Here is a 24699-nt window from a genome sequence, read left to right as displayed (position 1 = left end):
CATCCACTGAAGATCTTGAAACATATCCCCACTGGAAAAATGGGGGCTACTGTATGTGGTTTAGAGGCTTTAGTGTCCACATAGGAATAAGAGTCAAGGAACAGTTTCCGGGCTATAGATAACTGGAGTAAGGCCCACTCATAAAGCCCAGAAGAAGCTGTCATTTCCATTACCAGATACTAGAAAAAATACCCCTCACTGCTTCCGAACAAGGGAGGAAACTGTTATTCTCAGGAAATTAGAAACTGAGACTGCACTGTAAGAAGCATTACCCATAACCTAGTGCAGAAACACTAAGCCTAAAAACATGAATAAAACTTCCCTGGATCCCAGGACCCTCCATAGATCTCTCCCTAGAAGAAGTAACCACAAGACTACCCCACAGATACATCTCAATCCTGGGGACCACCAGACTCCCTTGGAACATAACTGCAGCTGCCAAAATGACTACACATACACAAATATAGCACATAGGCAGGAACCAACTGTCCTGAAAGATCGTTAGCAGATGACAAATGGGGAAAGGGGGATTTGAGAGGGGAGTTACACTCAAGAAACTGTAAGTCAAAGCAGTCTGAAAAGAACTTGCAAATTAATGTTGAAAGGGACAAAGAACTTATTAAACAAGTGTAAAATATTACCCAGTTAAAGCAAGTGGATTTGGAAGAAACAAATAGAATGTTTAGTAATAAAATTCATATCTGGGAAAAGAAATATAAACAATGTAAACTAACCCTGGGAAAATCAAAGTTTGGGATCTGGAATTTTAAGACTGGCCAAGAAAGTCAGATTACAAGGCTAAAAGTAAATTTGAGACATGATCTTCTGGAAATTTGATATTAACTTAATACTAATGGTCTCATTCTGCCAAAGAATCTATAGACCAGTGGTCCCTGACCTTGTTGGCACCAGGGACTGGTTTCATGGAAGACAATTTTTCCATGGGTGGGTGATGGGGAGTGGTTACGGGATGAAACTGTTCCACCTCAGATTATCAGGCATTAGATTCTCGTAAGGAGCACACAACCTAGATCCCTCGCATATGCAATTCACAATAGGGTTTGGGCTCATATGAGAATCTAATGCTGTTGCTGATCTGACAGGAGGCGGGGCTCAAGTGGTAATGCTCAGTCCCCACTCACCTCCTGCTGTGCAGCCTGATTCCTAAGAGGCCACCGATGGGCTAGGAGTTGAGAACTCCTGCTGTAGACTACAACCTGCCAGTGTATCTCAAAGTATCATCCTTTTGTCTTAAAACTTGTTGTCCCTTCTTTGTCCCCTTGCTGTGGAATCACTACTGGGGAGAAAAATACAACTAATGGCATTTCCACTTTCCATTTGTTACTCCTAAGACTTTGAGAAAATCAAATGTGGCTTTTGCTGCTTATGGGGAAGGATGGATCCCTTTGCAGTAATCTGCTCAGTCAGATTTGCAAAATGAAGTCTATGTAAGGCTTTACAGTTTAACTCTTTAGTAGTCTACTGTCTTTACTGTTCCTTGTCCTCCTACCCACCATATAATTTGATATTCTTTGACAATATCATCATTATTATTTTGATCACTAGCAATTGGATGACTTGCTTTAGACATTTGCTAACATTTGTACATAGAGATTATTATTCAGACACTTCGACAGAATGGCTTGGAATTTTTTTTTAGTAGTGGTACTGAGCTCAACTTTAATTTTCTATATCCCTCATGTGCCAGTAGCACACATTTTTGAGATGACTGGCTATAGTTTGGGGTATGGTTTGTAGCAAGAGAATAGACATTTTTCTGCAAAAGGTAACTGGTCCCCATGGGGTTCAGACTTGTGATCTTGGCCTCATTATCACACTTTTGTAACCATCAGACCTAATAGATATACCACATATATTTCAGTCTATAATCTTGAAATCAAATAATATTGTTAATTGCCCTAGGTTTATTTTATAAATGTAATTAAAAATTACTTTGGGACATTTCCCACTTTTGTTTGATAGTAAAAGTCACAAAAGTAAAGCAGACAGCCAAAGAACCTCACTCACTTTTCATCTTCCCTGTGTTTTCTATGACAGTGAAAGTCACAAAAGTGAAGCTGGCAGGCAAAGAGCCTAACTCACTTTACGGGAGAGTGCTACGGTACCTTTTTCTTTTAGTGAGGCTATAGCAGGTCTGATGTCAGTCACTTTAGAGACCTTTAGACCTCAGTGCTCATTTACTGCTAAAATGTACCAGCTCTGCTTCTGCATTATGAAGATCATCTGTCAACACTTTGAGATATTCTCCTTTGTTATTAAGCTTGTGATGCTCTACACTGTCAGGTTTTTTGCCAATTATAGTTAAGGTACAATAGTGTATTCACCAGATCAAAGTCTCACATTGGCGGTAGAGGAATGATTTGTAAGTCTTTATTCATTTGAATTGTACAATAGAACACCTGAGGAATGCAAATAATCCCTCTGAGAACTCTGCAGGAAAGACTGCTAAAATGACAGGGTAGGACTATTGTTATTCTGAATTGATGTGTTAGCTAAAGTAATTATTTCTTATCTTGTTGTTTCATAACAGTTCTAGTTTTATTAGTTCTGTTGTCCATATTTATGAAATAAAGTGTGTATGATATTTTTATATTATCCTTTTACATGGGCTTGTTTTATTTCACTTTCATTGAATCTATTTGGTATGTGATCTGCTTTTTAAAAATTACATATTTGATTTTAACTTGTATAATAAAAGTATGTTACTAAACCATTGATGATAACATTTGAATATAGACTTTTGTTGGAATAGTGTAAGTCTGTGAAGTAACTTAGAATACCATAATATTATCAGAGACAGAAGCACCAATTTCAATCCCCCTCCTTTTTTTAACCTGTGCTTCATAATTTTGGATAAGAAAACATCTAGTTTGAATTTTATTTTAAAGGCAATGTACTTTTTTTCAAAATAAATTGTAGGGCTTGGTCCATTTTTTAGGATATGAACAAAAGAAAAAATACTATTATGAAGATTCAAAACCACAAATAACATATTAAATAAGTAGTTGCCTTTGTATAACAAACATATACAAACTCTTGTGTGATAGTTTTTCATTCCTTTTTCCCATCCTAAATCCCGCTCAATGGGCCATAGTCTTAATTTTTCTAAGAACTCTGCTCCGCTGCCATTGATGGATTTGTGATTTACTTCTTGTTTTTCTTTTCCCCTAAAGTGGCATTTACATTAATTACTTAAAGGACTTCTGCCACAGCATTTTGCCATAATAACTATTAAAACCTTTGTCTAAATATAGCAGGCTAGTAGAATTATGTAAGACTATAGCATAATTTTATAAAAATTTTAATGGAATGTATAGTCTTACACTAAACTCAGTTCCAAATTCATAGGAATATATGCTATGATTATCTGAAAAGGAAAATTAATAATAGTAACTACTGTTAATTTTTTACTATTTGCAGGCTTTTCTAGGTTCCTTACAATATAATATGTACTATTATTATCTCTGTTTTTACAAGTGAGGAAACTGAGGCTTAAAAACGTTCAGTAACCTGCCCAGTAATAAAAAGCTAGGAAAGTGTGAGACTCTGAACCTAATTAATATATTCACTACACTTATTTCATTTATGTTCTAATTACTACTTTGCCAAATACTCCATGCTTTGGAAGGAAAAAAAAATGACTCAATAATGTCTTTTCAGGTAACCACTAGGATCAGTTTCCTAACTGATCTGGCTTTCCAAATCCTTTGTGATTAAAGGAATTTCTTTCCTCTGCAGTTCTATTATTCTGTTCTCACAAAAGTCAGGTTTATAAGAGCTGCATACGTGATCAACTATATTTGTAAATCTGTGTTTCTGCACATGCTTGTTTTGGCTAGCAAAAATCTTCCTCAAAACCAGTGACCACTGTGAGTTCTGTTAGTCCATGAAGGAACTAAACCAGGCACATAGATATCTGGGCGGAACAAATTATTTATTTGTGAAGCGCTCTTCAGAATTAGCTGGTATTTTTAGGTATGATTCCTATACAAACAGAACTTTATGTCTCCTCTTTTTAAAAATTTACTTTGTAAAGTAAGGAAAACAAAAAATTATCAAATGGAAGCTTTATTCAAGGGTACAGGTGTTAATGCTGAACAATTTTAGTGTAACTAAAAAAAGTTTTTAAATATTTGTATAATAGTTCCCATAGATAATGTGCTAAAGTAAAACTAGGTTACAGTAAAATATTATGGCGTATACCTGAAGCAGTTGCTGCCTGTTAATGCCTTGACCTTGGAAAGCTATACACAAAAAGATGGCATCATAAAACCGTGCAATTCTTATGAATATGTATGTGCTACTTGATAATAATGAATGTGGTACAGTCATGCATGCACTACAAGATAATGTTGTGCCCTTTTTTGTCTACAGGTTGATAAAAATTAAAGAGTGGGTGGACAAGTATGACCCAGGTGCCTTGGTCATTCCTTTTAGTGGGGCCTTGGAACTCAAGTTGCAAGAATTGAGTGCTGAGGAGAGACAGAAGTATCTGGAAGCGAACATGACACAAAGGTTAATTAGCATTCATTTTCCCTACACTTTATTATCAACTATTTCCTTGCAGTAATTTAATTGCTTGCGCTGATAGAATAATAAATGACAGAGTAATTACCATTATAAAGAGGGAATCTTCTCCTTTCTTTACCATGAGACAGAGTGAAAAGATTTATTTTAAATTAAGTTTTTAACTGTCATCTGTCATCTCCGTACAGTGTTTTAATTATAACATAGGTATTAGTTATGTATATTTTTGAGAAGGAATGATCGCCAAAACTCTTTCGTCATGTTCAGTGGGGGAGGGGAAAGGGTGAATCAGTTGCCGTAATTTTTTCTGAGTAACAGTAATATATTGTTTAAATATCAGATTTCAATCAAATAATTTTGCTTTTGTGGCCCCGGTCCTGGAAATAATTAATTTTGGATGAAAATTGTCATAATTTTTCTTTTTTTAAATAGTAGACAATTCAAAATAATATCTTCAGGCTAAGACAATTAAAATCAATTTTAGAAGAGAGGTTTTTAAAAATAGTTACTTGCTTTCTGACCCCTTCAAGTGTATTATGTAAGATGAGTGGTCATTTACTAATATCTTTAACATTTTCTGCTTGAAATGAGTAATTTTAGCTCTATACCAATTTCTGGCACAATCAACTTATGTGTTGGGTGAATTTGTTTCATTTGATTTCAGTGCTTTGCCAAAGATCATTAAGGCTGGGTTTGCAGCACTCCAACTAGAATACTTTTTCACTGCAGGCCCAGATGAAGTGCGTGCATGGACCATCAGGGTAAGATTCATACTTATTCATCAGCTATATCCAGTTCCACACTATTGAATTCAGATTGATATCACTGACTTTGAAGTTTGTCATGGTGGCGGTTAGCTAGTCATTACAGATGAGGTTTTTGTCCAGGATAACTTTAATTATTTGTGAGCTGCTGAACAGTGAAAGTGGAGCGGCATTGATTGAGGCAGGTAACAATTGATTCTGCCTATTACATAGTCTGAATTTCTTCATCCTGTAGAATCTGTCTACCCTCCTCCTGTGGTCAGAGATAAGACGCACCAGTATTGTGCTTGCTTAATCTGTGTGACTGGGTTTGTCTGCAGTGAAATTGATGTTGCTTTTCATTTTGTATTCACTAAGTTTGTTTGGGTTGCGGGTGGTTCTTTCCTCCTTTGCTTTGCTCGGATTACATTTTCAGCAATAAAAGCAATATGACATCATTATGCTCTTCATAGATACACAGTTGGGCTCAAAAAGCTAAACTCGATGTGTAATAATTCATGCCTTTTTAAATTTGAATTCATAGAAGTAATGTTTATTTTTAGTGTTGTATGTTCAGTCTTACTTCTTTAAAAATGTGATACGTATTTTAAAAATTGATGTATACTGAATACGACCAGAGAGAATGACTAATTTATTCCCAGAGGACAATAGAAACTGAACTGTAATGGTTTGCTTTTAAATTTAAATATATTGTAACATAGTAGTTACTATTGAAAAATATTTTGAAATATATGTAATCCTAAATAGTATGTTACAGAATATAAAAATAATACCAGAACTTTTAGAAATAGTGTCTTATTCAGTCTTTTATTATGCTTTTTAAATATATGCTACACGATAAATTTTAGTGGTGCTTTGATTCCTGTTTTCAGTGACTACTGTAATTTATTGTTACATGTATTTTGATTTAATATGGATAGAAACATGGAGGCAGTTCAACATAATGTTAAATGCCTTGTGTGAATGTGAGATTTACTTTTCTTTTATCTCCTCTCCCCTTTGTAAAAAAATGTTTGATTGACTTCTAACCAAGGTCCTTTTATATAGATTTAAAAAATAATGTCAAAGCAAATCCAAGTTGTTAAACAAATTGCCAGGATTTATTTTTACTATATATTTTAAAGATGTATTTTAAAGCCTTAAAACTTTCTAACTTAAGTATGTGGAGGTAGCAAAGATAGCATGTTCTGGGCTTGAAAACATAAAAGCTGGTTTATCTTAAGACTGATTGTAAGTATCCATGATTTAATGTGCTAAGATATTTAGTCAGGTAAGCATCAGTGAGTAGCCATATTAACCCAATACATCTTTTATTGTAAAAACTGTGCTTTCTAGTGTCAGACTCCTTATCACTTTAACATGCTTTATTAAGCAGCCTTTAGGTCACCGTTATTTCTCAAATTTCTTTCCATGGTTATGTGTGTGTGGAATATATATCCTTGTAATATAACATATGGGGTAATTATAAGACATTTCTCTTCCTATATCAACTTGAATTTCCTTCATGATGGTTAGAGGCAGTGAATATTATGCAAAATGTTCAAAGATTTTATTATCGAAATTTTTTGAGAGTTTCACAATTATTTGCTGAATGTAGATTTCCAACATGATTTGCTGGAAATGCCTTTAAAATGCCCCTTTGTATATTGATTTTTATATGTTCTTTAGATGAGCTGAAATTTTGAGAGCTTTTTATCTTTTTAAAACCTTTGATAATTCAGCTTGAAAGTTACTTAAAAATCTATTTTTTTCCACTGTGAAGAATAGAAAATCGAAATGAAACCTACACCAAAACCAGACCACTGCTTCTAAATCAATAAAACAGTGGATGACTGTTAGGAAAAACAAAGCTACGCTTCTTTAATATCTACTGATCTATCTGTGCTAAATCTGCTGCATAGATACAACCCAGTGTTGAAAATGTACTAATTGTATACCTGACATCTTAACAGATATTCAACTAAGTTCTGGTTGAGCCCAACTGCTGATCAGAGAAAAGAAACTCTGTGCTTACAATCAATCATCTTAAATGCAATTAGTTTTCTCTGGTCTTTCTTTTCAAAGAAAGGGACTAAGGCTCCTCAGGCTGCAGGAAAGATTCACACAGATTTTGAAAAGGGATTCATTATGGCTGAAGTAATGAAATACGAAGATTTTAAAGAAGAAGGTTCTGAAAATGCAGTCAAGGTAAAGAATTATTTTTATTTTTGTATTTCACGATGTTTCCACTGATGTGGTTATTCATGATAAAAATGAATGATAATTATCTTGTAAACTAAGTGTAGTCTAAAATAATGTAATAAGATGATCAATGTTTAGTGTTACTATCAACTGACTTAAGAGCTATAGATGTTTACATACTTTTAGATCATTTTAAAAATGTGTGAATTGTCAGTACTTTTGTGGAGTTTTTTTCTATAATTGAAAAAAAATAGATTAGATTTAAGTAATTGTAAATAATTTCAAAGAATTTGTTCACTCATGGCCAATGAAAAATTATACTTATTGCATTTGAATATCTGAAGTATAATATATATGCTTATGATTACTTCAAGAATAGAAATAGAAACTTAGTTAAATAAAAGCTGTTCTTTCTAAAACTTCATGGTTTTACTTGTTTGTTGTTTAAAGATACTTGGGGATTTGATTTGCTTTCTCAACACTAGAGGGCAGGTCCAAAATTGTGCTTTATTTTAGCTAATAAGGATAATTTGGTTTGCAGACACTAATAGTGAAGCAGTTTTATACATGAGTAGTAGATGATTTTTTAAATGTAAATTCTGTTGCAAAATTAATTTTGTTTGATTTGTTAGATGTTACTTAGAGAAATCTAGCAATTTCTAATATAGATAGATTAGCTGATTAAACTGACGTTGTAGGACAGTTCTTTAATTTAATATTTGAAGACTACCATAGAAAATGTTATAGAATTTAAAGAAGATTCTTGTGTTTACTATTTCATAAGTTGAAAGGAATACAAAAAAGTTTATTTCAGGTTTAGTTTATTTTCGTTGGTATCATTGGAAAGGTCATACTGAACAGCAGGACTTTAATAGAACTGTTGGAATACCAGGAAGAGGAGGGGAAATTCTTGGTATACTTGGTTCAATGTTGAATGAGAACCATTTTGTTTCTTTAAAAGAGTGGAAGGAGTAACAGTTTACAAGTAAACACGGTTGTTAATTTTTCAGTGGCGGCATCTGTATAGATATAGGTAGGTATGCAAATACTGAGATGGAACTTTGTCAGGAATACTAATTAGACTTGAACAAAAATCTCAGATTATTTGTCAACATGCTACATCATGTTGGCATATCTGTTTTTCATAAGGAAGATAAAAATGAGGATGTTTTCTATTACTAGAATTCAGAGATCAGATGCTTCTTTTTTTATACTCTTGAAATGGTAAGCCTGTTTACCAATCCTTAGTAGATCTATGCAAGTATTTCCTTTAACAATTGAGAAACTTTATAATATCCAATAAAATAATATTTCCTGCTTATAAGACTATTTACCACTAACTGGCAGTTTTTATACTATAAATTGGAAAGGGTTGACTCTGACATTTTCACCTAGGATGCTATTAAATATTTTACGTTGTTTTAACCTCCAAAACTAATATTTCAAAATTTGAAGTCCAAGTAAAACGAAGCATTTATGAATTGCTCTATGCTCCTTTATTCAATAAATGTTTACTTTCAGATTATCAAGTAGGTTTTAGACTTGAGGGCAAGATTGTGTATATGTGTATGTATGTATATATATTTCTAACACCAGTGCAGCATAACTAATTTAATGCCAGTGCTGTGAACTATATACTGAATAGCTCTGTGTGGGCTTTGTAGTCTACAGGGATATCACATTATTAGCAATCATATCTGCTTAGGCAAAGCTGGCTTCTACAGATGGCTGCTTTCAAGTGCAAATGAACTGGTTAGACGTGTCTTGTTTAATACATACTCAAGATTCACAAATGGGTATTGATTTTTTTTTTCAACCAGTGTTTCTGATAGCAGTGGAAATGGATTAAATGGTCTCTAGAGAATTTAAAGGAACACTGTCACTTTTAATTAATAGTAAACTTGAGTGGTAACAAAGTATATAAGGTTACATTAATATGTCATGTCAATATGTACTTGATTTATATTGTCTATATAGTTTTATAACAGTGGGCTATAGATTCTAGAAATAAGTAGCTCATGGCCTTCAATACATTGCATGTCTTTATAAAAATATGAATATATGTGTTTATATATGTGTGTATATGTGTGTGTGTGTATATATATATACACATATGCATTTTAGAATGGTAGGGTACATTACATTGGCTTTTTAGAAATAAGTTTTATATATTCTTCATATATTTATATTCTGTTAAAATCAGGACAGTTTTATACGTGGTCTAGATAATTGAAAATATGCTTACTAGGGCTCTGCAATCTGGTTTGTTGATTTTACCCTCAGATGTATGATCTTTATTAGTGTTTTTGTTACAGATTAGTATAATTTCACTTGGCTTTGAACATTCTTATCAATATCTTCAAAGAGAAGCACTAATCCTGTTGGGCAAAGGTTTCTTCTCAATACATTCTAACAGAAGGGAAATACTTTTGAGAATTTTCCCCAAAAGATCCTCAAGTCCTTATTGTTGAGGAGTCGATGGTGGGGTCATGTGGGACCATGTCAGCCGTGTGCAGTGTTAAGTGTGGGTGCTGCAGAGCCTGTTGTACTTAGGGTGAAGTCAAGTTCATGCCATGGACTAAACCTGGTTTTCTGGAACTGCTGCTTGCTTCTATTAAAATTACCAGCAGATTGCATGTCTGGATCTGCATACCAGCAGGTGGAATCAGTTGCTTTGCCGACTAATTTACAAGTGGAAGAAATATCTGTCTTTACAACTGCAACCTGTTAGAGTCTCCTTGTAACTAGGGCCATTAGTCAGGAAACCATATGATGAATTCTAGTACATATTTCTATGTATAGACATTGTCAAGGCTAAATTTTTAAAACTACAAGGAAACAGTTCAGAATCTTACACAACAACTGATCATAATTTTCCTTATACCAACTATATTTTTGGCATCACGAGTCTCACCAAAGGATTTCTTTAAGCAAATAAAGCAGCTTTTAACTAGTTATATAGTCTTTTTCTTTCTGCCTGGTTTGATCTGTTTTGTTACAGTGACTTGCTGGATGTTTGCAGACACATCAGAAATGTACCATAAACAGCATGTAATGAAACTTAATGATATTGGTATAATTACATTTATGTACCAACAGTTTAGTGGAGAATACATTATGATTATGTATATATGGAAAATCTAGTTCTGCCCAAATCAAGAATACTTTGCTTCTCTCCAAGTCTAGTTTTGAACTTGTATGCCTTCCTATATTTCATTTTTTCTCTTTTTATATCACCCAAGTAGTATAATACTTTTTATATCTGCTGCCACCATTTACCCTGTGTATTTAGTTGTAAAATAACAACCCATTTCCTCTATATTTTCTGTTTGCAGGCTGCTGGAAAGTACAGACAACAAGGCAGAAATTATATTGTTGAAGATGGAGATATTATCTTCTTCAAATTTAACACACCTCAACAACCGAAGAAGAAATAAAATTTAGTTATTGCTCAGATAAACATACAGCTTCCAAAAGGCATCTGAGTTTTTTAAAATTAAAGTTTCTGAAAACCGATGGGACAAATAAAGTTGGGGAGATGGGACTCTTCAACAAATAAATTATTTTTATTTGTTTTAAATTTAAAATACTGTGTGCCCCCCCCCCCAATGAAATGCAAGTTCACTAAATGTGAACAGCTTTGCTTTTCACGTGATTAAGACCCTACTCCAAATTGTAGAAGCTTTTCAGGAACCATATTACTCTCATGATACTTCATTAATCTCCATCATGTATGCCAAGCCTGACACATTTGACAGTGAGGACAATGTGGCTTGCTCCTTTTTGAATCTACAGATAATGCATGTTTTACAGTACTCCAGATGTCTACACTCAATAAAACATTTGACAAAACCAGCCTTGGTGTGTTTGGGGATGTCTGTATTGACTGACTGTGGTGTGCTGAATGTGATACGGCACCTGGTGGTTGCTGATTACGGAATTTTAAGGCGTATGTATGACACAGTAACTGGCAGTGTGGGGCAGCTGCAATTGTGTCTTAAAAGTGAGTCTTTCATGGGAATCAGAAGAATAGTATAGCAGGGATTTGTCTCAAAAAAGTTAATTAATTTATAGATCAACACTTATTGAAAGATGATAGCAATGATATTATGAGGGATATGAAATAGGTGAATCTGACCACAAAGAAGAAAATTCTGTTTCAAAAATTAAAGAATTTTGTTTGCTATTGTTGTTCTGACCATATTGAAAAGAGGTTCACTTTTAATCTTTCCTTTGAAATTATTAAATTGTAAAAACGGACCCATTGATGTCTGATAGGTTATGTTTTGCTTCAATTCAGCAATGTGTATAAAAGTTCATACACTGATTTTGAAATACTAAGATCAGACTTTGGAAATTTTAAAAATTCTTTCATTCTTACTCTTCAGATATTTGAGAGCAGTTGAAGTGGTAGTATGGGTAAGTTAAGCACTTCTTAACATTATAATAGAAAAGTCCAAAAGAAAGACTAGAACAAACTGGTAATTTGGAGACCCTTTGCCACTTAGCCTTCTCTTGTGATGATGGCCTTACAGCTCTCTCAGCCCTGAGCTTCCCTTTCTCTCCCATGGTTCCATTCCTGTGAGACCTCCCTTCCTTGTCCTCATCCTCTGCCCTTTTGTCCTCTTCTGTGACCACAGGACTATTTCCATGGAATGCAGATTCATACCCAGCCAGCCTTTGCGTCTACTGTATCGCTTTGGGACTTTAAAGATGCAGAAGTATTAAAACACACATAAACTTAAAATGGAAAGTTACCAAATGTAGCACAAGAGGCAAGAAAAGGGGTGATTTTTAGAGGGGATGTGGCTATACTTAGGAAAGGATAGAGGATGAGGTGGAGTCCTGAATATAATTCAGAAGCTCTCCAGTGAGTATTTTTTTTAGTATCAAATAGTGATCTTCTTTTGCTAACATAAAAATGAGTAAACTACAGCAGAGAAATAAGAATAAAGCTAATGAAGGGTTTTTATAAAGAACTAAGTAAAACAAATAAAACTAGGCTACAGGTGTAGCTGACCAAGTTTGCTGTGAAAAATCCTTGTTATATCTATTTCTGTATTGGAGTAATGTGTAGATTAGTGGATTGTTAGGGATTTCAGCAGTATAAGAAAGAATCAAATATCTTGCTTTTGGGTCTTCTCCAAAGTAAATTGCATAGACTTCTTAAAGAAGTTTGAAATCAGTAAAAAGACGTTAGGATCATGTAATTGTACTTTGTCTAGCTTCTAATGTGATAATTGCACATTGCACAACAGAACCATTAATAAGAGAAAGAGGTTTTGAGGTAACTGCATTCATTAGGGGCTGAAAATAAATGTTAAAAATGTTTAATTTGGTTAGAAGTTCTGCAACATTGTATGCACATATACAAAATTTCATTTTCTCCGAAAGTTGAGAATTCCAAGAACCGTTACATGTAATCACATATATGCCTATATCTAAACGTTTTCCCTCCTTTAATATTGATATAGCTCATATATTTTAGGATGTTATGTAAATATTTTTGCATGTATCTGTAGCTCCACCTTAATCAAATTTATGTTTAAAAGAGATTTGAGGCCAGGCGTGGTGGCTCACACCTGTAATCCCAACATTTTGGGAGGCCAAAGTGGGAAGATCACTTGAGCACAGGAGTTTGAGACCAACCTGTGCAACATCATGAAACATCATCTCTGCAAAAACAACAACAAAAAAAATTAGCTGGGCATCATGGCACCTGTAGTCCCAGCTACTTAGGAGGCTGAGATGGGAGGATTGATCAGTCGCTTGAGCCTTGGAGGTAGAGGCTACTGTGAGCCATGATCATGCCACTGCACTCCAGCCTGGGCAACAGAGTGAAACCCTGTCTTCAGAGAGAGAGAGAGAGAGAGAGAGAGAGAGAGACTTGAGAAGGCTTGTGCCCAAAGCTTCAAGAAACTTTGTGATAGCATTTAGTTGTGTTTTATCATGTTACCTTCATAACATGCATTTTGTGCATGGCTCAGAGCAGAACCAGATCTCCCAAGGAAGCACAAATAGTTTTCATTGCTAACTTAGTTATGAGTGAAGCCTCTGTTCACTTATAACTTGCCAGTTTCATTGGTGGAATAAGCCCCCTTACTCATGATTCATTAATATTCCTATATTAGAATTCCAGTTTGATGTTTGTCTCTAGTTGTCTGTGTGTAATATTCCCAAAGCTCCTTTGGAACAACCCCGTCTCCTTTCATTCAGAAAGTCAGAGACGATATCTCCTCCTCCTGCCTCTTCTATTCTGATTAGTCTACTTAAATTTACTTGATGCTCTTTTTATAAGAGACTTGAGAGATGTTGGTTGTTTCTAATGGCAAACTACTTTAGCTGGGAAAATTCATTTCAACTTATTTAAAGCTTGTAAAATACACTATGGTGATAAAAAAGAGCTAGGTTTGACTTTTGAGTGACTTTTTGTCTCCTAACTGGCTTTGGGCCCCTTATGAAAACTGACCATTCTTGCATCACCTTCATGATCTATGAATATCCCAAACCACTTGTAAATTAGTACTTCAGTGAAAAGCCTTGTGTTGCAATTAGGAAGTATAAAAAAAGAAGGGACTCACGTGACCACCCAGGCAGCAAGCACTTCACAGAGTTCTCAAACCACACATCTAATCTGCTCTTTGGCTCTGCAGGTCTAGGAACTAATTTTCTTCAGCTCAGCAATGCTGTGTTATAACACTTTCCAAACGTCTAAGAGCCTAATTTATAAATTAGAATGGCAAGTTCTTCATTTACAGCAGATGTTCCTGATATCGGTAACAGATGCTAATTAAGGCCCATCCATCCTCAGGAGTCAGGAGGCCAGGATCTGTACCTGACTGTACTGCTTCCTAGTTGTATGACCTTAGTTATAATACAAGCTACTTACCCACTCAGAATCTGTTTCCTCACCTGTAAAATGAGGATAATAGAACCACCCTCCTGGGGTTTTTGTGAGGATTAAGTTAACTTACGTATACATGGAAAATGCTGAAGCTGCTTAGTACCTAGTAAGTGCTCAATAAATGTTAGCAATTGTTTGAGGTGCTTGCTTATGTCTACTCAAGAGGCAAAACTATAGAATGTTGCTTTGTAAAATTAGAAGAGAGCAACATAAATGTGCTTTAGGAAATCATTTCCAGGATCTCTCTAAGTGGGTGTCCCCGATTGAGAATACTTCTGTCTGCTTAATCAACAAGTCAGTTTATTATTCTTTCTCTGTAAGGTCACAATGGAAAGATGAGCACAAATACTTAATTATGGGTATTTCTTCTAAAGAAACATGAGAATAGGATATAACAATTTGCCTATTCAGCATCACAGACTTCCACCAGCTCTAGAATGACCAACAGACTTCTTAATGAAACCTGAGAGGAACTGGCCAGGCACATTACCTCACACCTGTAATCCCAGCACTTCGGGAGGCCAAGGCAGGCCCAGTAGTTTGAAACCAACCTGGGCAACATAGCAATACCCTGTCTCTACAAAAAATAAAAAGGAAAGGAACTCAGTCATAGGAGTTGGGATTCTCCAATCCATCTCTTCCTTTCATTCTAAATGTATGCTGCTTGTGTCAGAGAATGGTTTATTCGATGCCATTCCAGGGGAACATTTCTGTATCTGCTTTCTTACTATGGATTATAGAGTTGCTTTCACACTTAGGCAAGCAACTAAGTAGGAAGCAGCCTTCATAAGGCGTCTGTGTATGTGGCCTGCATTTGAAGCTCTCATCCGTGAATCAGTGCATTCTGTTTCCACAGAACCTGGGAAAGATGGACAAACAGTGAGATGTCCTATTCTTTGACTCTTCTTCCTCTGGTCTTATAAATTGCTTTTTTTTTTTTTTTTTCTGGTGAGATAACGCATTTTGGTTGCCATAGGGTACAAGGAATAGGTCACATCTTCATTTAGTTGTATGATAGCATGTTTCCCTAGTCGTCTTGATACAGTTTTATAAAACACCGTGTTCAGGATCATCATAAACTCCTATCTTTTGGAAGGGGGTTATTTGCAGATTATTTGATCCTGTCTATGTTGATTTAACGCTAAGGAAAGGACATTGGAGGAGGCCTGAGGGGGTGCTAGTTGTCTACTAGAACGCGTTCCTCTTTTTAATTTGTGTAGAGTACAGCGGGGTGCGTGGCTGTCCTGCTGTAGACTGTTTCCTGGCTTCCTTGCAGCCAGTTGAAGGCCACATGGCTAAGTTCTCGTGGGTGGAATATGAACAAAGTGATGCAGGCTGATTCCAGACCTCTTACACACCTAGATGCGTGCTCCCCTCACATGCCCCTCACGTGCTCTTCCAGAGCACGCGCCATTAATAATGCATATGAGGACAACACCCAGGGGACAGTGGACCTGCATGGCAGCAACTTGGATATCTGAATGACTGTGGGGAACAGAGCTACCCGGTAACTTGGCTGCTTACCTTGGGGCTGGTACATGAAAGAAAAAGAAAAATGAATTTGAGTGTTCTTTAAGCTACTATATTTGAGCTACCATATTTCCGTCGTAACAGCTTAGCTTTTTACCCTAGCAAATATGTAGACACATTTGCTGTACTTGTTTCCATTATACTATATTTGGAGTTTATAGCTCCTGTTCTGTTTTGAACACAGCTTTATAGAGTGGAAAGAGCTTTTGATCAGTTCTGGAATCAGATTCCACTTCCACCACTTAGATGTCATCTTGTGCACGTTAACTCTTCCGGCCTTATATTCTTCCTATGTATAATGAAGATAACGCTAATGTGTGGATTAAAGGGCCTAGTATCAAAGGACTGAGGAGAATTCCAGATATAAGCCGCTCAATAAATGCCAATTCCCGTACAGTTCTTTTTAACATCACCTAAAAGGAAGCACCATTAACAGGCCCAATCTTTATATACAACACACAAGAAAATTACAGAGCATGTTTTTCTGTTACTTTACCTACCCTGAGGAAGAAATGTTAATCTTTTAACGTTGCTAAAGAATATTCTGAAAGGAAATTTTGGTATTGAGTGGTAAGTGTTGACATCTTGCTAATAACACGTCAGGATTTCAGGTAAATCATTGAATTTTCAGACTGAAAATGTCGTTTGAGAGTATCTTGCTTAACTCATCTACCATGAAAGAAGTTACTGAGAAGGAGGAAGATTAAGTGGCTTACCTGAAGTCACATAGCTAGATTAAATAATGCTAACTATAATGACCAGTAGTGAAATAATAAACTGCCAAAAATTAATTTATAAATTAGTTATTTGTAAGTTGGAATTAATTTTCTCACAGAAAATTGTGATTATACTTTCAGAGTAGCCACAAAAGTCTATTGAACACTGTGTTACTGAAGTGCTTTAGGGGGTCTTGGACAACCAAGAAAAAAAAGAAAAAGAGTAAGAAAGTCCAAACATCTCAGCTTAACAGCTGATGATCTGGCTACAGTGTACGTCTCCGGTTTTCTCTGCCATTATTCATTTTCTTGTGCAGATACAGATAAATTACCTAACCAACATTGCAGAGCTAATTATTTCCTCTGTAAAAAAAAAAGATTGATTGTCCATAATTTTAGAACCAGTACAGTAGTGCATTCTTTGCATTGAATGATTCATATTGGCCTTAATGAATAAAACAAGGTTGGGTGAGTACAATGAAGATTCCATCAGTTTTGATCAAATAAGCCTGAAAATTTTCAGCAATTCATGATTTTCCCATTGAATCCTGCCTACTACACTCAGAAGCAGTTTCTTTTTTTAAAAAAGTAACTGATTAAGGGTAAGTAGAGATGAGAAAACAAACAGATCCTTGTGGTTCTCCTTTTTTTTAAAAAAAACACTTACTCTCCCTTCTCCAAATTATTAGTACCAGAAGAATCATAAAGGAGTACTCATCCTAAAGAAATGAGAATATTGAGCCTTCATAAAGTGCATATGTTTGGTAAAATTTTAAAGATGTTGACTAGAAATTATATCAATATATAAAGTGCACAGAAAAAAAAATGTTAATGCTTAGAATGACCACATTTCACAATTGAACAGAGTATATTATTTCAGAAACCATAATAAAGAACTGGCTCCTGTAGAAGAGAGGGTAAATTATTTTCTATGATCCAAAGAATTAAAATACGTATCAGTTATAGTAAGATTCAATTGTAGTAGCAAAAACAATTGGAAGCCATTTACATGTCCATCAATACAGGAAAATGGTGACATGGACTATAATACATCCATACAAAAGAATATTGTTGGCCATTAAAAGAATAAAGTACATCCTTGGCTGGGCGTGGTGGCTCATGCCCATAATCCCAGCACTTTGGGAGGCTGAGGTGGGTAGATCACTTGAAGTCAGGAGTTCAAGACCAGCCTGACCAATATGGTGAAACCCTGTCTCTACTAAAAACACAAAAATTAGCCGGGCATGGTGGTGCATGCCTGTAATCCCAGCTACTCGGAAGGCTGAGGCAGGAGAATTGCATGAACCCAGGAGATGGAGTTTGCAGTGAGCTGAGATCACGCCACTGCACTCCAACCTGGGTGACAAAGCAAGACTCCATCCCCCCCAAAAAAAAAGAAAAAAAAAAAAAAAAAGACTAAAGTACATCTCACATGAGCCAGCATAGAGAGATTTCTTAATTGCACAGCTTTGTGAAAAAGTACCTTGCAGAGCAATAGAGTGTGGCCCCAGAGGTAACCTCAGTTAACTGGTATATATCCTTCTAAATAGTTATCAATATATTTACAAATATGTACACATCTACATATTAATTGGATCATCCTATACATTGTGTTATGTAATTTCATCTTAAAGAACTGAACTAAAGATTTGAAGGCAATGTAAAAATGCATCTAGAATTATTACATCATATTTGATAACTTATTTAAGTTAAATGATAATTCATTTAAGTCAAGACAAGTGGAAATGATCCAGCCATCAAAGCAAGTGTGATGGGAGCCTCTGAGGTAGGAGGACCAGCAAACGTAGAGGCCGTGAGACAGGAAAGAGCCTGGGGTGGCTGAAGCATAATGAGAGAGGGGAAGCAGGCAGGACCCTGTATGTATGATAAAGAACTGGGATTTTATTCTGACCGAAACGGATAGCCATTAGAGGGTTTTGAACAGGAGAGCTAGACTTTGAAAAATAACCTGGCTTCCGAACCCCTCTGCCATCTTACCAAGTCTTTCCAGTCGTGAGAGCCCCCTGTGAGGACGAAGCTGAGGTGCTGGCTGAAGTACAGAGGAGAGGTGGGGGAGAGTCCGGGGGAGCAGGAAGCAGAGAGGTCAGGGGCCAGAGAACTGCAGCCAACGGTCATGACTGTCCAGGGCAGCATGGCCCGATAGACCCATAATGGGACACATATATGTAATTTAAATGTTCCTAGCAACAGCATTTTTGGCTTTGGCTTTTTTGTTTGTTCATTTTGAGATAGGATCTCACTCTGTCACTGAGGCTGGGGTGCAGTGGTGTGAACAGAGCTCACTGCAGCCTCAAACTCCTGGCTCAAGCAACACTCCTGCCTCAGCCTCCTGAGTAGCTGGGACACAGGCATATCTCAGCCTCTTGAGCAGCTGGGACCACAGGCATATCTCAGCCTTGTGAGTAGCTGGGACCACAGGCACCCGCCACCACGCCCAGCTAATTTTTTAATTTTTTGTAAAGACAGAGTCTTGCCATGTTTCCCAAGCTGGTCTCAAACTCCTGGGCTCAAGTAGTCCTGCCTCAGCCACCCAAAGTGCTGGGATTACAGGCATAAGCCACCATGCCCAACACAACCACATTTTTAAAAAGAAACAAAATTCATATTAATGATTTGTTTAACTCAATGTGTCCAAAATTTTGTCATTTTAACATGTAATCAACCTAAAATTATTAATAAGGTATTTTAGAATACTTACTTTCATACAAAGTTCTTAAAACCTAGAGTATATTTTATACTTATAACACATCTCGATTCAAACTAGCCACATTTCCAGTGCTCAGTGACTTCATATGACTTGAGGCTACTGAATTTGACAGTGCAGGGCTTTGCTTTTCTCCTAAGAGATTTACACTGAAGCTTCATCCCCATCTGATTTCAACACGTCATAAAAAACCCACTCGGGCCGGGTGTGGCCACTCACGCCTGTTCCATTGTAGAGGACAAGAGGTACAACAGTTATAGTAGTACCGATGAGATTCGCTCTTGAGCTTAGTAGAAACAGAAAGATGCAACCTGATTTGTACTGTTCGCTGGAGGAAGGATTGAGAAGACATATGATGGGCTGGATGCAAGTTGGGAAGGAAAGAATCAAGAATGACTTGTAGCTTTTTAGCCTAGCACATGGATGCATGGTGGTGCCATTAACTGAGATGGGAAAGACTTGGGGGTCAAACAGGTGTGACAGTGTGTGCAGAGGTGGGAATCAAGAATCTGTTTTGAATGTCGATGGCATTACCTGACTTCAAGACTTAACCATAAAGCATCCAGGGGCTGTGGCTCACACCTATAATCCCAGCACTTTGGGAGGCCAAGGTGGGTGGATCACCTGAGGTTAGGAGTTTGAGACCAGCCTGGCCAACATGGTGAAACCCTGTCTCTACCAAAAATATAAAAATTAGCCAGGCATGGTGGCGGGTGCCTGTAATCCCAGCTACTCAGGAGGCTGAGGTAGGAGGATTGCTTGAACCCAGGAGGCAGAGGCTGCAGTGAGCAGAGACTGTGCCACTGCACTCCAGCCTGGGCAACAGAGTGAGATTGTGTCTCAAAAAAAAAAAAAAAGAAAAAAAGGCCAGGTGCGGTTGCTCACACCTGTAATCCCAGCACTTTGGGAGGTCGAGGCGGGCGGATCATCTGAGGTCAAGAGTTCCAGACCAGCCTGACCAACCTGGAGAAACCCTGCCTCTACTAAAAATACAAAATTAGCTGGTCGTGGTAGCATGTGCCTGTAATCCCAGCTACACAGGAGGCTGAGGCAGGAGAATCACTTGAACCTGGAGGGCAGAGGCTGCAGTGTGCTGAGATCGTGCCACTGCACTCCAGTCTGGGCAACAAGAGTGAAACTTTGTCTCAAAAAAAAAAAAAAAAAAAAAAAAAAAACCTTCCTATAAAGCTCCAGTAATCAAGAAAGTGTGGTGCCGGTGAAAAAATAGACCAAAAAAAAAAAAAAAAAAAAAATCAATAGAACAAAATGGAGAGCCCAGAAAAAGACCCACATAAATGTAGTCAACTGATTTTTGACAAAGGAGCAAAGGCAATAAAATGGAGCAGAGATAGCCTTTTCAACAAATAGTGCTGGAACAACTGGACATTCACATGCAAAAAACTAAATCTAGACACACAGACCTTACTCTTTACAAAAATTAACTCAAAATGAATCATGGACCTAAAGGTAAAACACAAAACTATAAAAATCCTGGAAGATAACACAGGAGAAAACCTAGATGGGCTTGGGTTTGGCGATGACTTTTTTATAGATACAATACCAAAGACATGATCCGCAAAAGAAAGAATTGATAAGCCGACCTGCATGAAAATTAAAAACTTCTCTACGAAAAACTGTCAAGAGAATGAGAAGACAAGCTACAGACTGGGAGAAAATATTTGCATAGGACGTATCTGATAAAGAACATTTCTGACTGTTATCCAAAACATGCAAAGAACTTAAAACTAAAAAATAAAAAAATGAACAACCCAGTTAAATGTCTTGAGGATAGGTTGGAGATGGCCATTAAACACCCTTGGGTAGATATCAGACTGGGTAGATACCAAGACCAATTGTTGTGTCTGAAGCTCAGAGGAAAGTTTGAGGGAGCAGGTATATAAATTTAGAATATTACTATGTGGATGTTACTTAAAACCTGAGGGCCAGAATAGCTCACCTAGACAAGAGAGAACAGAAAGAGAAGAGGAGAGGGCCCAGGAATGAGCCCAATGCAAAAGGTCTCTGGAAAGAGGACGGGCCAGCAAATTGCAGCCAAAAAAAAAAAAAAACTGCCAAGGCCGGACATGATGGCCCACGCCTGTAATCCCAGCACTTTGGGAGGCTAAGGCAGGCAAATCACTTGAGGCCAGGAGTCCAAGACCAGCCTGGCAAACATGGTGAAACCCCATTTCTACTAAAAGTACAAAAATTAGCCAGGCATGCTGGTGCACAGCTGTAATCCCAGCTATTCAGGAAGCTGAGGTGGGAGGATCCCTTGAACTCGGGAGGCAGAGACTGCAGTGAGCAGAAATGGCGCCACTGCACTGCAGCCTGGGCAACAGAGCGAGACTTTGTCTCAAAAAAAAAAAAAAAAGAAGAAGCCAATGAGAGAGGAACAAACCAAGAGAGGATGGTGTCAGAGCAGCCCGGAGACAGAAAAATGGTTTCGAGAGCAAATGTTGCTGAGCAGTTGGAAAAAATGAAGATGAAAGATGTGCTGCTTGAGGGTGGAGCACGGTGGCTCACGCCTATAATCCCAGCACTTCAGGAGGCCGAAGCAGGAGGATCACCTGAAGTCAGGAGTTTGAGACCAGACTGGCCAACATGGTGAAACTCCATCTCTACTAAAAATGCAAAATGCAAAAATGAGCCGGATGTGGTGGCGGGCACCTGTAGTCCCAGCTACTCAGGAGAATGAGACAGCAGAATCACTTAAATCCGGGAGGCAGAGGTTGCAGTGAGCCAAGATCGCACCACTGCACTCCAGCCTGGGTGACACAGCGAGACTCTTCCTCAAAAAAAAGAAAGAAAGAAAAAAAAAAAAAATACAGCACTTTGAGAGGCCAAGGTGGGAGTATCACTTGAGGCCAGGAGTTCAAGACCAGCCTAACATAGTAAGACTCTGTCTCTACCAAAAAATAAAAAATAAAAATTATTTTTATTTTTGATTTTATTTTGATTGTGGCACTGCTTTGAGTGACAGAGCAAGACCCTGTCTCAAAAAAAAAAAAATTAAAAAAAAAGGATGTACTGCTTGATAAGTTCTATTTAATTTGAAAGCAAGTTCGGATTACTCTTTTGAGAAGTTTTGCTGTAAAGGGGACAAGAGGAATGGAAATGGGGGGGATGGGAAGCAAAGAGGTTTCTGTTGTTGGTTGGTTGACTGCAGATTTTTTTTAGGAATGGAGCGTGCCAGGGCATGTTTGGATATTGAGGGGAATGTTCTCGAGAGGAGGAGAGCTGGAGGCTGATGAAGCAAGAGAGAGAGGAGTGACAAAAGAGACCCAGTCCTTAAGAAGCTACAGGGGATGAGAAGTGGAGCATAGGTGGAGGGACTGGCCTTTGGTGGAAGCAGGAATGCTTCCAGTAAATAGAAGGGAAGGCAGGACTAGATGTGTAGCTTCCATTTTCTCAATGAAGTTGGAGTGAACGCCATCAGCAGAGCGGGTGTGGAAGCAGTGGATGTGAAAGGAAAGGAGAAGGTTTGACACAGCCCTCTTCAACGTGCACTGTTGTTTTTTTTGTTTTTTAAACCTAGATTCCAAGAACTAACACAGAACCCTGCAGGGCCCCGTTCATGAACTCTTTAGTTACTGGATTGTTTCACAGGTGACAACATTTTACCAACCTGGGCGGTCTACAGCGCTTCCCAGCTGGGGGTCAATCCTAGGAGAACCAGGCCGTCTGACTCCTCCATGCCTATTCTTTACTTGGCTCCAGGGAATAAAAAATACGAGGGTTTCAGTAATCCCTCATTAGGCTCTGCCTTTTATCTTCCCATTTTTGTGATAAGATTCCTCAGTTCTCGCTCTAAAGAGGCCCGCCAAATCTGAGCAGCCTCTATTTGGGGCAACTACACTTCTTCGAGAAAGTTCCGTCCCTTTCGTAGAACAGAGCAGTCCTGGCTGCTGATATCAATGATGTAAATGGGACAGGGGCTGCAGAGAGTGACGTGTTTGGTTCACGGCCTCTCACTGCAATCCTTTGAAATCCCATGGAAGTGCAGACAAGAGACCACCCCTTGAACTTTTGAGGCTCTTGTCTGAGTGGATTAACTAACCCTGTTTACTAATATCTCTCTTCTCCCACTGAGGATCCTTGTCTTTAGAATTCAGTGTTCTTTTTGCTTCAAACAAAGCTTCCAGTTTGCTGCTCTTCTGATCACAGCATGAGAGCAAGCTGATTTGCTTTGGTCAGATGTTGTGTGTAAGTGATTTCAGCCATTTGACATATTGTATTTGTGTCATTTTGGGGTGAATTCCAGGGACCTTGGGACATCATTACTTTCAACTTGAAAATAGATTTAATGAAGAACTGTATTTCTAGGGAAGAGACTTGGTCAAGTTTTATTTCCAGGGAAGGAGCCTATTCTGTGGCTTAACTCCTACAAAGCCACGTATGATATCTGGTTTGACTGAGGGCTTTATCCAATTTGACAATATAGCACATGGAAGATGTATTTCCTTATTATGCACTCTTTGAATAGTAATGATGAACTCAGGCTTTGGGACCAGGGTCCCACCTTTCACCTGTTAATGCCTCCAGACATCACAAACACTATTGATTGTTTAACCATCGCCATCTCACAAACCCACCACACCCCCTTTTCCTTGCCAACAAAGTCTCATTTTGCTCCATAGAGAGCGAGTGTGCTCAGCTTCAGGAAATGAATCATTATGGCTCTAAATTCATCATGATACCCCACTTCTCCTTTGCCAGTGACAGGGCTAGGCCCGTGAGCCAGCACTGGCCTGGAAAGTATGAGGGTCTGGGGAGGGGGCTTGGCAAAGCTTTGCAGGGGAAATTTTTCCTCCCTGATCCAAAAAGGGAGACAAGAAAAGCTATCCATTTTGTCTCTTTTTTTAATGTTTTGAGACAGGGTCTTGCTCTGTTGCCCAGGCTGGAGTGCAGTGGTTGCTCACTGCAACCTTTGCCTCCTGGGCTCAAGTGATCCACCCGCCTCAGCCTCCCAAAGTGCTGGGATTACAGGCGTGAGCCACCGCGCCTGGCCAAGTTATCCATTCGCTCTCCTGCTGTGAGGGCTTGGGGTGAATTCCAGGGCCCTCTGGACATCATTCCTTTTTTTTTTTTTTTTATTTGAAAATAGATTTGATGAAGAACTGCATTTGAACCTATGGAAGGGGAAAGCCGAGAGGCAGAGAAGCAGCCCCTAGACTCTGTTAGCCAATCCGGATCAGAGCAGCTGCCCACAGACGTCATCTTTTGTATAAGAATTAAATGCCCTCATGATTTCAGTCACTTGTAGTTGAATATTCTGTAACTTGCAGCTAAAAACCTCCAGATACTTCTGGGTTCACAGAACTTGCTATG

At 37.7% G+C, this 24699-nt stretch overlaps 1 protein-coding gene across 2 annotated transcripts in view; it reads left to right on the top strand.

The window, feature by feature from the left end:
• OLA1 (Obg like ATPase 1) overlaps positions 1–11348 on the top strand; it is a 175213-nt gene extending 163865 nt beyond the window's left edge. For both annotated transcript variants that reach the window (XM_007965394.3, XM_007965393.3), the window contains 4 exons: positions 4396–4536; positions 5213–5309; positions 7377–7499; positions 10829–11348. In XM_007965394.3, the coding sequence (XP_007963585.1) occupies positions 4396–4536; positions 5213–5309; positions 7377–7499; positions 10829–10930 (463 nt within the window). In that variant the 3' untranslated portion in view covers positions 10931–11348. The remainder of the gene's footprint in view (positions 1–4395; positions 4537–5212; positions 5310–7376; positions 7500–10828) is intronic.
• Positions 11349–24699: the final 13351 nt, after the last annotated feature.

The sequence above is a fragment of the Chlorocebus sabaeus genome, chromosome 10 (genome assembly GCF_047675955.1).
Source record: "Chlorocebus sabaeus isolate Y175 chromosome 10, mChlSab1.0.hap1, whole genome shotgun sequence".
NCBI lineage: Eukaryota > Metazoa > Chordata > Mammalia > Primates > Cercopithecidae > Chlorocebus > Chlorocebus sabaeus.
This window is presented reverse-complemented; position numbering and strand designations above follow the sequence as displayed.